At 40.0% G+C, this 13,591-nt stretch overlaps 1 protein-coding gene across 1 annotated transcript; it reads left to right on the forward strand.

The window, feature by feature from the left end:
* The first annotated feature begins 320 nt into the window (after window positions 1–320).
* LOC133404134 (PDZ and LIM domain protein 3-like) lies at window positions 321–13,591 on the forward strand. Its single transcript, XM_061679768.1, has 7 exons — window positions 321–561; window positions 6,759–6,910; window positions 7,666–7,750; window positions 9,291–9,478; window positions 10,832–10,959; window positions 11,551–11,662; window positions 13,209–13,591. Exons 1-7 carry the CDS (start codon window positions 469–471, stop codon window positions 13,375–13,377), a joined length of 927 nt encoding a protein of 308 aa, XP_061535752.1. The 5' UTR covers window positions 321–468; the 3' UTR covers window positions 13,378–13,591.

Raw genomic sequence — 13,591 nt, forward strand, 5'->3', positions numbered from 1 at the left:
AAGCACCACTGTATAATAAGTTGGAACTCTTTTGGATCCCATTCAAATTAAAAAAAACTACAAATCCAATAACATCAAGAAAATATCCATACTGAGTCTTTTTTAGAAGTGTTTGAGGAAAGGATGCTAGGCGGCCCTCCAAGCTTGGGGGGAGATTGCTGGCTGGTCCAAAATGATCCTGTGCGACCTCCAAACAAGAGCGGGCAGACCAAAAAAGGAGAGGAGCGAGGAGGGGGCCTGGAAGGGAACAGGGGAGGAGGGTGGGTCACTAAACTGTCTGGGGATGATTTTTGTTGGGGAGGGGGACGGCCCATCCTCACGTCAGTGAAGTATTCCCGAACAAGAACGGCGGGTACCGCTTGGGGGCGGGACCATGTCCACCGCCCCTCAGCCCCTCGCCTTCTCTTTGATATCACTGTGCTCTCGGATTCCCTTCAGTGTGTCAGGACGTCGCCGTTTAAAGGGGCCATGCCGTTCAAGGTGGTCCTAAACGGACCGGCCCCCTGGGGGTTCCGTCTGGTGGGCGGCAAGGACTTCAACCAGCCACTGACCATCTCCAGGGTACGTTTATTTATTAGATTTTTTTCCCCCCTCTTTTCCAGAATGTTCTATTTCCCAAAAAGTTCCTATGGAAGTGAGGGGAGGGGTTATCAACAGGGTGTGACTTTGCACCTGTGCCAGTGTGTATGCTGTCGGCTTAGATACAAATAGCATCATACATTACACTCTCACATACACACGTATAGAGTGGATATAAAAAGTCTACACACCCCTGGTCAAATGCCAGATGATTTTGGTGATTCAAGAACATGAGACCAAGATAGATCATTTCAAAGATTTTTCCACTGTTAATGTGACCACACAAAAATATTTTTAATGGGAAAATAATGAATATAAAATGAAAGCCTAAGAGAACATCTGAACTTTGTGAGTTAAATAGAGACACTTTAAATGGTGGCAGGTGTGTGCTGAATCCTGAGTTTGAATGTGATTGGTTCATCCTCAGTTTGAAAGAGGGTGTGCGCACTTGTGCAACCCACTTATCTCAGTTGTTTATTTTTACTTCCCCTCCTTTATTTCAGTTGGGCTTTACAGGTTTTAGGTCACATTAATGGTGGGAAACGTTTTGGAATGATTTAATTTGGTATCATTTTTCATCACAAAAAAGGTGGCATTTGAACAGGGGGGTGTTGACTTTTTATATCCACTGTATACATATGTACTCATGCCAGTGGGCTGGATTACACACACAAGAATTTGTGAGCATATGTGGGAGTAACTATTTACATGTAACTTAATTATGCAATTTAATTACAAAATGTATGTCTTACTGGGAGAAAAAGTGTAATTAAATTACAGTTCGGGAATTTTCCATGATTAAAATTTTAGTTGCATTTGAAAATGGCCACAAAATATTTATTTTTTATTTTTTTCCCATATTGTTTCCTCCTTCTAAAGTTGACACTTTTGATTGGCTCGCTCCGGTCATATCCATTCTGCTGCAGTCTCAAACATGTGGCTGTAGTCTCAAACCTTGTGGGGAAATCTATGAGATTGTCTGACATTTTGAAAACGTTATACTCATAGTTACACTTTTGAACATAAAATAATATTGACTTTGGAACAGTTTCATATTTACAGTTTGGGACTTAATTATGGAACAGTCACCTATCTGGGTTGTCATATGAAGCGATTTCTAAATTGCACATTTGTCATTAGGTCAATATGGTACTGTATGGTGGTTTTCCACATGCTGTATGCACAGTGTATAATGCAACAAACACTTTATTATGTGTTTACATTTCATCATGTATATATGATGTGTAACCACATGATGCGCAACCACGGTGGCCTAAAAGGATCCATAAAGACTTTCCACTTGGACTTCCTTTCTAACTAACCACCTAATGAAAAGCTGACATCCTTTTTGGAAGTGATGAGAAGAAAAGCTCACTTGGGTGGAACAAATGCATGACATAAATAACGTCAAGTACAAATACACATTAGCAGCATGTACAACATTTGAACAGTGACATAAGACCAGGAACATTACAACAATTTAGACGCGATTCGATCTACTAATCCATCACCAGTGCCCTCTATTTTTAGGCAAAGACATCAGGAACAACTGGAGCCATCATTTCAAAGCCTGTGTGCGTGTGTGCGCGTGCGTGCGTGCGTGCGTGCACGCCTCCACTTCCTTTTTAGGACAGGAACATCACCTCCTGGTCTTTGTGGGCCTCCAGCAGAATGTAAACACAAATGATGGCTGTATTTCTTCTTAAAGAGATACACGCGCATTTTAATTGTGTGAATGCTGATGAGCACTCACATGTATGGTAATTGTCAGGCAAAAAAAACAAAAAACAAAACTCCGCCCAATAAAATTCCCAAATTTAGAGGCGTTTTACACATTGACCTCCTTCTTCCACATTTCTTGACCAATTTAAACCATGCCAACTTTAAAGCGGAGGTGAAGGGCAAGAATATATTGCATGTGCCCCCACTAGTCGAAACACGGTATTGTGAATGTTGTGTTTCTGTCGTCAATTTTCACCTATTCTGGGAGGCGACCATTTTGGGTAATATCGCCCTCTGCTGTTGACTGAAATTAACGTCACGTGACCAAACCCGGAACTCGGGATATCGGGCTGCCCCCTGTATGTTGCGATAACTAGCTGGGCTACGGGTTGATTATATGATGGATGGGACAGTATTCTAGCAAGTGTGAGTTGAAACCATCACGCGGTCAACCTCTGCTTCCAGTCCAAAAGTTGAAGTCAAGCCAGCCGCAACAAGATTGTTCATAGAAAGCGCCGCGGCCACACCGGAGGTCACCAGCGCAGCGCGTAGGCCAGCTTCAAAATAAAAGTCCTACTTACTTAAATACCTTGTTAGGCTTTTTCACCTGTGACTATTTTCATTCATCCAAAGTTATTTCATTCTAAATTATATATTTATTATATCCATCACAAATGGACAAACAGAACGGTCCAGTTGCGATCGATGCAATCCCCCGAAGAATAGTTAAACTTTAATTTGAAGTGCCTCCACAGCTCGTCAAGGCTTCCGGCGCACGATGCTGCAACGGCTCGACCACTACTCCTTGAAAGTTTTCAGATTAAAAGATATTTTAAACATTTACCTCCCCCCTACCACATTTCTCGACCGGTTAAAGCAATTGAGTCTCACTTTCCTTTATTCAACAATTCAAATAATCCCGCAGCATTTCAATTCGGCGCTAGCTTTTCAGCCTTCACACGCAATTTCTACAGAAATTGCATTATTAATATTACCCACGAAGTAGCACAAAAATTCTAATTGTCTAAATGCCTTTGATCTTAAAAAATAATTCAAGGATCTTTATTGCCAGTTGTACAGTCATGTAGCAGACAGAATCAAAAAAGCATTTCATGAGCAAAACTCATACATGTTTTGTGAAGTTTTGTTTGGTCAACCATTTGGTCCCAAATATTTCAAATGTGTATAATGGAGAAGAATTTTTTGTTATTTTTTTTTTTTACAAAAATGACAGTTTTGGGGGAAAATATCGATTTATTTTGTTATTTATTTATTTTACCGGAAGTCACTGATGGTGTGTTGTGGTGCACTCGCCTGACTTTGTTGCGGGCAGCGTGGGATCAGTTCCCACTCAGTGACGGTGTGAATGTGCCCTGCGACTGACTGTCGACCAGTTCCGGGTGTAGTCCGCCTTTCGCCCGAAGTCAGCTGGGATAGGCTCCAGCGCCCCGCGACCCTAACCAGGATAAGCGGTGTTGACAATGGATGGATGGATTTATTTTACCAAAATTAACTGACCATTATTTTTTTTTATTTCAAAAGAAAAAAAATCGGATGTAAATACACCTTTTAAAATAAAAAAAATTCCAAGATTACAAACTTAGTTTTCAAAATCAACATATAATACTAATAATTAATAATACCAACTTGTAATTAAAAATATTTGTCTATGTTTTAATAGGGATTGGCATTGGAAAGTCGTAGCTAGGAACTGCTATGATATTCTGCGATGTGTTACCACTCGCTCTTGGCGTTTCATCTCTAATTGCTTTAACTGTAAACGCAATACAGACACATTATCAGCACATAAATATATCAAAACATACATAAATATATACACTGCATATAAATATATATACTGTAGCTGTTAACACACAGCTTCAGTATGCGGTGGTGTTTATTTTGGGATGTTCTAATGGTGCCAGAGACTCAAGTGATCCCTTGAGGAAACATCTGCTTATTTGTTTGCCAGATGCTGGTTCATGTTCACCAGCTGCGTGCTCATTTGGGCTACATGACAGCGAGAACACAGCCTCAAACTGTTTATATGTCTGAATGTTGTCATTAAGATTTGTTTTTAGATATGTATCATACACTGAAAAATTATGTTCAGTGTTGAAAATTTCGGGCAAAAATAGTTTGCATCAGATTCACACAAAATTTCTTTTTGGTTCTACATACATCCGTTCTCTGCTCGTTGACAACATTTCATAGAATTTAGTTACAATTTTAACATTTTGTTTTTTTGTTTGTTACAATCTTTTTGCAAACAAACAAATATCTGTAGAAATTGTAATCGCATGTCACGTTTTTTTGTGGCAAAGTTTCTGTGGAAATTTTAAATAGTTTTTTGTTAACAAACAGGTTTTGTAAAAATCATATATCGTACATACTTTTTGCTAGCAAAAAGGTTCAGAGCGCATACGGATATTTTACGTGTTTTGATCTAACAAGTTTTTGTGGAAATCATATTTTGTACGTCATTTTTTGCTAATAAACACTTTTTTTTGGATTGGAGTTTTGCTAACGAGTTACTGAGGAAATTGTATGTCATGTTATATATATATATATATATATGTATATATATATATATATATATATATAATTTTTACATTTTTTTGCTAATGTGCAAACAAGCGAATAAAGCTCCTTGGTGGAGGTTAAAAAAGGAGAACACAAAACAGAGTGAGTGAGTAAATCAGGAGAAGATGGTCATAATTTACAACGAAAAATGTGTACCTGACAAATGAGGTGCATGGAGAGAATGGATTAAAAACAAGAAACATAACAAAAGAAAAAAAGAAAATCCTCTGTCTGTTTATGACATTCCGAGCGGGAAAACATCTGATCTGTGCCATGGATCATCACTCCCTCTTTGGAAATCAAGGCCTTATTTATAGTCACATGACCTCATTGTGTGTGCATGCGTGCGTGTGTGTGTGCGTGCCTATGTGTATGTGTGTAGTAATGCAATAAGGTCACTTCCCAGTGCACCAGGAGCCGGAATGTCTTTGGAAATTTTTGGGATGATCTTTTGCGACCTCTTGTTAATCTTCTCTAATACAGGGTACAGTGCAAGAAATACCATTCAAAAGTGCAAATGCTCTAAAAAGCATGAGAAAAGGGAAGAGTTTTTAACCTGGACTTAAAAACATTCACACTTGAGGCTGACGTCACTTCTGTTGGCAACTTATTCGATTTGTGTGCAGCATAATAGCTAAATGCTGCTTCACCATGTTCACTTTGGAGTCTGTGCTCCACTATTTAACCTAAGTCTGTCGATCTCAGAGGCCTACTGGGTTTATTTTTCATTAGCATTTCTTTCATGTATTCAAGACCTAAAACATTTTGTGATTTATAGACCAGTAGCAGAACTTTAAAATCTATTCTAAAGCTGACTGGAAGCCAGTTTAAAGACTTTAGAATTGGAGTGATATGCTATAACCTCTTTGTTCTGGTCAGAATCTGAGCTGCAGCATTCTGAATGAGTTGCAGCTGTTTAATGCTCTTTTTGGGGAGTCCAGTCAGAAGACCATTACAATAGTCAAGTCTACTTGAGATAAAAGCATGGATGAGCTTCTCCTGGTCTGCTTGGCATATGCAAGCCTTCACTCTGGATACGCTCTTCAAATGGTAGTAGGCGGTTTTAGTAATTGATTTGATATGTCTGTTGTAAGTCAGGTCGGAATCTATCAGTACACAAAGGTTTCGGACATGGTCTTTGGTTTTTAAGGAGAGTGACTCCAAGTATTTACTAACAGCAATACTCTTTTCTTTATTGCCTAAAACAATTATCTCAGTTTTATTGTGGTTTAATTGAAGAACATTTTGGATCATCTAGTTATGTATCTATTTTAGACAGTGACACAACACCTCAATTGAACTGTGGTCATCTGGAGACAGTGCTAGATATAACTGTGTGTCATCTGCATAGCTATGATAGTCAAATTTAAAGTTCTGAGGAATTTGCCCCAAGGGTAGCATATACAGGCTGCACAGGAGGGGTCCAAGAACTGACCCTTGAGGGACCCAATAGGTCATTGCCATTTGATGAGATTGAACACTTCCAATGGTTATAAAATAACTCCTTTCCTCCAGGTAGGACCTGAACCATTTAATGACTGTTCCATTTAGTCCTACTCACGTTTCCAACCTGTTCAGCAGTATATTATGATCTACCGTATCACTGAGAGCTTGAGACAAAAGCTTGATTACTTCGCTTTTTGGTCAGAAATTGGAGTTTTTGGTGAAACCAACCCATGTTTGGATTACTAAAGAAAGGAAAAAGCTTGAAACAAACTTTGTTTTTCTGGTGCCAGAAGAGGTAGGTTCAGTGTTAATACTGTATTTAAGATCAGTCAAATTAGGGAACTGTGATGCCGGCGATATAGTGGCGCACCCCCTCTTGGTGTCAGGATGTTGACGAATTAACCAATCTCCTCTTCCTGCACCCGCAGATCACACCCGGCAGCAAGGCGGCAGTGGCCAACCTTTGCGCCGGCGACCTGGTCGTGGCCATAGAGGGCGCGTCCTGCGCCGACATGCTGCACTGTGACGCTCAGAACAAAATCAAAGATGCCACCGATCACCTCACGCTCACTGTGGAAAGGTGAATGCTCTCTCGTCTTATCTCTTCTTTGAAAGGAAACACATGTAAGATCAAGACTTTGGAATGTCAGGCCCGTGTTACTTGACAGACTGAGTTCATAATGCATATTTCTTCGCTACAATTTTTTGTCCCTCAGCCCATATTTTGTAGGTATTATTTTTAAGATTAAATCATATATATATATATATATATATATATATATATATATATATATATTTCCTAAACAATCCATTAAGTTTTTAAAACACAATAAAAATGTCCCCAAAAAAGATATTTGATAACACTGGAAAAATTCCACCCAAAATGCTTACAATTGGTTTTGAAATTTTGAGAATAAAAAAATAAATAAATAAAATAAGCATTTTAAAACAGATTCCAATTTGTGTTTTTTGGTCAACATTTTATAGTTCATTTTCCAACGACAATAACATTTTCATTATTTCAAAACATTCTTAAAATTGGGAACATTCTGTGTGGCATGTAAAAAGAGGAAAGTCCTTAAACTTGAGAATAAATAAACATTCTTAAACTTATTTTCCAAATGTGATTTTTTAAAAAATGTGTGTGGGGGAAACCCCCCAAATGTTTGTTTTGTTTACAATTGTTTGTTACCATTTTAAAAAGAGCTTGAAATTTGTTTCAACAATTTTATAAGAAAATAAAACTTTAAAAAAAAAACTGCTATGTCTATCTGAGCATCATGGTTTTTTTCTTTTTTCTTTTTATTGGAAAAAACATGTTTTTGCTCCTTGTAGAAGCGAAGCTAAAGTGTGGTCGCCGCGGGTGACGGAGGACGGCAAAGTCATTCCCTTTAAGATGAACCTGGAATCCGAGTCGCAGGTTTGTAGGAAAACATCCAAATAATGATTTTACTCACTCAAACAGTGCTACCTTAACTTACGAGTTGCATTCATTCTGTGTCCTAGTTTGTAACACATATATAAAATAAATGTTCCCCATTGAAATGAATTGAATCCCTGAATTGCTCCCTTCTTATTTTCTTGCGGGGTGTCGAACATGAACAGGCTTTTTAAGGCCATGCCATAGTATTTCAAATGGATTCAAGTCCGGACCCTTGACTAGGCCACTCCAAAACCTTCATTTGTTGTTGTTGTTGTTGTTTTTTGTTAAGCCATTCAGAACCCGCGTGTGCTTTAGCACAAACTGATGGCCGAACATTCTCCTTCAGGATTTTCTGTTAAAGAGCACAATTCATGGTTCCATCAATCACAGCTAGTTGTCCATGTCCTGAAGGAGCAAAGCAGCCCAAGATCATCACACTACCACCGCCACGTTTGACTGTCTGTATGATGTTCTTTTTCTGTGCTACATTTATGCCAGATTTAATGAGACACACACATTCCAAAAAGTTCAACTTTCGTCTCGCCATTCCCTATCATATTCTCCCAAAAGTCTCGGGAATCATTCAGATTCATTCTATTTAAGCGATGTCTTGATTGAACATCTGGAGGTACTCGGGCTCGGTTGTGGTCAGTGAAATGAACTCAGCTTTCCAAAAAATTGTGATTAGCCACAGTTAATTCATGATTGAACAAGGGGAAGTTTTTTTCTTCTTAACATAAAATCACCATTTGAAAACTGCATGTTATGTTTATGGTGTCTTTGTTTAATAATATGAATCATTAAAGTGGGGAAACTATGCAAAAAAAAACGTTTTTACCGCACTGTATGATATCATTGATGTCATTATCATTATATATCATTATATGATATGACAATACAAAAACTGGTTCTGCATAGTGCTTTGGGATGCGGGCATGCTGGAGCCTATCCCAGCTATCGTCGGGCGAGAGGCGGGGTACACCCTGAACTGGTCGCCAGCCAATCGCAGGGCACATAGAAACAAACAACCATTCGCACTCACATTCACACCTACGGGCAATTTAGGGTCTCCAATTAATGCATGTTTTTGGGATCTGGGAGGAAACCGGAGTGCCTGGAGAAAACCCACGCAGGCACGGGGAGAACCAACTCCCATTCATTTTTAATGTGCATCAATTGAATGGCCATTGTGCTGTTGCCCGCCTTGGCCACCTGGGGGCAGGGCAAGGAAAAACAGACAGCTCTACACTGTAGAGGATGTCAGTCCAGTATAGATGTCTCAGCTCCTCTCACCTTTTCTCAGCTCCTCGCAGAGGATAAAGAATCTATGACTGATATTATAATATTGAATGTCTAAATGTGTTCTTAAAAAGAACCGGTTTTTGATTCCCATCCCTACTCGCAACTCAAATTTTGGCTACTAACACAAAGCAAAAACATTGAACGAGCCACAGCTCACAACTGGAAAAACCCGTACGTTGGGTACCGGCGTATATGTATCACTTCCTTGCGTGATGAGTTTTCACCGTTTGCGCAGGAGTACAAGCCCATCGGCGTGGCGCACAACCGGCGAGCTCAGCCGTTCGTGGCGGCGGCCAACATCGACGACACACGTCAGGTGGTCAGCACCACCTACAACACGCCCATTGGACTCTATTCCTCCGGAAACATCCAGGATGCCATGGAGGGACAGATGAAAGGATTTGTGCAGCCCAAGACCAACAGGTCAACACTGATCACATTTGTTCCACAGAAAAGTAATTTCAATTAAAAAAAAAAAAAAAATCCACCCATCCATCCATTTTCTGTACCACTTCCATTGTGGGCGTTGTGTAAAGGGTAAATAAAAACGGAATACAATCATTAGCAAATCCTTTTTAATGTTGGTCATGCTAGTGGTACTTGCAGAGCAAACAATTTTCTGAGGCAGTTCTCAAAGGTTTGAGAAGAGCATGGCGACCATGCTGGCTTTGTATTGCGGTCGTGTGTCTTTCGTCTGATGTACGTGTCGCCATGACGATATAGATTTGCATAAATCCAAGCTTTTGTGTTGCGTAACCTTGTGAAGTAGAAATACATCAGTTGTTCCAGGCCACTTCCTTCTTAGATGCAGCACGCCAAGCATAAGGAGACATTCTTAGTATATCAGGAAATGCGTCAGGTAGGCATTTTAGGGCATGTGGGATGACGCAATCGTGTACATTGTAGGTTACACATGTATACAAGCATGGGCGGATTGATTAATATATATACACACAATTCCAATGAAGTTGCGACGTTGTGTTAAACATAAATAACAACAGAATACAATGATTTGCAAATCATGTTCAACCTCTTTTTAATTGAATACACCACAAAGACAAGATATTTAGTGTTCAAACTGATACACTTGATTGTTTTTAAGCAAATAATCATTAACCATTAACAGAGCAAAAGCCATTTATCAACAACAGCCAGAAACGCCGCCGGCTTCTCTGGGCTTAGAGGGAACATTGGTCCAGGCCTGTCTCCCATTGAAAATGTGTGGCGCATCATGAAGCGTAAAATACGACAACGGAGACCCCGGACTGCTGAACAGCTGAAGCTGTACATCAAGCGAGAATGGGAAAGAATTCCACCCACAAAGCTTCAACGATGAGTGTCCTCAGTTCCCAAACGTTTATTGAATGTTGTTCAAAGAAAAGGTGATGTAACACAGTGGTAAACATCGCCCTGTCCCAGCTTTCTGGGGACGTGTTGCAGCCATAAAATTTCGAAGTTAATGATTATTTGCTGAAACAATAACATTTATCAGTTTGAACATTAAATATCTTGTCTTTGTAGTGTATTCAATTAAATATAGGTTGAACATGATCTGCAAATCATTGTATTCTGTTTTTCCATCCATCCATTTTCCGAGCCGCTCCTTGGGTCGTATCTCAGCTATCATCGGGCAGGAGGCGGGGTAGACCCTGAACCGGTTGCCAGCCAATCGTATTCTGTTTTTATTTATGCTTAACACGACGTCCCAATGTCACTGGAATTGGGGTTGGAGTGTAATGGTGACATGCTAACATGTTAGCGCACTTGTCCACACAGCCCGAGGACGTTGGCTAACATCGAGGATTCCGACGTCTTTCGCATGTTGCAGCAGGACCACGAGGAACCTGCACAACCTCGACAGTCGGGATCCTTCAAGGCGCTACAGGAATATATCGAGAGCGATGGTCAGTTGAAATTGAGCCCTAACAACTACAGTAGGCTAACGCCTTTTTTAAAAATTATTTTGTTTTCATTGTTTGTCAAGTTTTATGGCTTGCAATAACTTCTTTGAGAATTATACCTTTGTAATTTGGCAATGATTCATTCTTCTGGGTACTTGTTTTTACAGAACTTGTGGTTTTCCTCAGATTTTAGCATTTTGACAAATACCTGTGTAGTCATTTCTGACTCGGTTCACATTGTATATTCATATTGGCTCGTATTGCTTGGACTTTTTTACTGTCATCATCTTCAGTTTCATAGGTTTGAACGCAGTCATTTTTATTTATTTTATTATTTTTTTTCCAGGTTGCCTAAAAGAAACGAACTGGGATTAGAAAAAGGTTTAGCGCAATAGTGGTCTAAGTACAAACATCTGTCAAATCTATCAATATTTTATGATAGATAATAAAAGAAAAACAAACGTAAAAGCAAGTATTAGGATCCAAATTATTTGAAAAATGATAAAGTGGGGCTTTATCATTGCTTGAAATCATTTATACATACAATTACAATTAAAAGTGGTGTGTTATTTATAGTGTTATTTATTCCTGCAGGCACCAAGCCAATGGTGACCAGGACAGTCAAGGCGCCCACCACCAAACCCAGCGCACCTGCTGGAAACCTGCAGAAACTTCCCATCTGCGACAAGTGTGGAAATGGCATTGTGTGAGTGCGCATTAACATGCTATTATTATGTTGTATTATAATTAGGTTTGGGCATCGTTTGAATTTGAGCGATTCCGATTCTTTTAGGGGGCTGGGTTAAAAAAAACATTTGCGTCGTTCAAATAAAGGGTGTCCAAATTATGAACATCCATTTTCTTAGCAGCCCGCAGCATAGACGAAAATGAACATTTTACTTTCTAACCAGTATCACTGTCAAACCTATGAACTAAGAGGCAATGTGTGTGGCACTAATGAATTAATTAATCTTCATTCATTCATGTTTCGGCTAAAAGTTAAATACAGCATTGTTAAAATTTTTATTTGCGACTGTTTTATCACGTCGAATGGTTTATATGTACAATTTTAACTTGACTTACTGTTTTAATTATATAGCCTTTTACTTTGAAGGGTATGCACAGCAAGTCAGCATTTTGGCACGTAAAGTAATTTCACACCACACCGGTGAATTTTGAAAACGAAAGTAAACCTAGACGGCAAGAGAAAAAGCGTAATAAATGGAACCAAATACTATAAAACGTTGATTCTTTTACCTACCCACCGATGAGCCATAAGGTTGGTGTTTGTGATACGTTTATGTGAATTTTTTTGTCCCAATTCATTGTGATGTAAATCTGCTAGTTTAACCTTTGGTGAAGTTTTAACTCAATGCTAAGCTTTTTTTTTTTTTTTTTTTTTCTGTCGTCTGCTCTTACGTTAGTTTCAAGACTCAAATAAACGCTAAAAAACGTCAGTGCAAGAGTGCAACCAACCATTTGACCTCACTGAAGTTCCACGTGGTGCAGCCTGAGGCTCGGAGCACGTCGGACTGCGCGTCGTGCAAGCCCCCTTTGCACAATATAATCTTATTCCAAGTGTTGCACTGAGGTGCCTCGTCATTTATTTGACCAAAGTTAAAGTTAAGTTAAGAAGATGAGTTCTTCTTCGTTGGTTTTCGCCACTTTCTTCTTGGGGGTCAGCGACTGTAGGCATTGAAACTTGGAACCACATTTTTTAAATTTGAACAATTCCGGGAGGACCGGAATGTTAGTCTCAGTTCCAATCGGTTCTCGATTCTCGATTCTCGATGCCCAACCCTAATTATAATAGAATACTACATTACAGTGATAGCGACTGGGCCGTGCCTGCCGTAAAGCATGAAAATCCCCGAATAATTGACGCCTGAAAGGCTTGTAATAGTGTAAGATGTCACAAGAGGGCGGCAAAGCACTTAAACTCTGTTTTAAGTCATAATGTATCAACACCATGCATCTAGAATGTATGCCAACACAAGCCCATCTTACATAAATGGCTGTATTTAGTAGTTCAATTATTCTACACCGACAAATCACCTTCACATGAGGCTCATCCATAGTGTCAGCTAGCATACTAGCTTAAACAACATGCTAGCCCCTGACGTTGTGGGTCCAGTAGCCATGGAGAGTAACGGAATGTTGAATAAAGACTTCGTAAAATGCAGCTTTTTGTGATAGCGTGGGTGTCCCTAATGACGTGTGCTGTCATGTTTTTTCTTTTCCCCCTGGTCCAGTGGTACTGTGGTGAAGGCTCGCGACAAGTTCCGCCACCCGACTTGCTTCGTGTGCGCCGACTGCGACGTCAACCTGAAGCAGAAAGGTTACTTCTTCGTGGAGGGCGAGCTGTACTGCGAGGCGCACGCCCGTGCCAGGAGCAGACCCCCCGAGAGTCAAGACCTGTAGTTCCACATCACATCTGGGCCGTGACCTAACCCCCCCTCCCGGCCAGTCCCCCACCCCCCACCCCCACACCAACATCCCCCCCCACCCTGAGGGATGCCTCCTGGTCACCGTCTTCCCTTACGTCACTGACATCACTTCCTGTTTACCATCTTTTCCCATTTCCTGTTTGTGACTCTTCATCAAGCCAATAAAGACGACTTCATCCTGCCCTCAA

The sequence above is a fragment of the Phycodurus eques genome, chromosome 6 (assembly GCF_024500275.1).
Source record: "Phycodurus eques isolate BA_2022a chromosome 6, UOR_Pequ_1.1, whole genome shotgun sequence".
In the NCBI taxonomy this organism is placed as follows: Eukaryota; Metazoa; Chordata; class Actinopteri; order Syngnathiformes; family Syngnathidae; genus Phycodurus; species Phycodurus eques.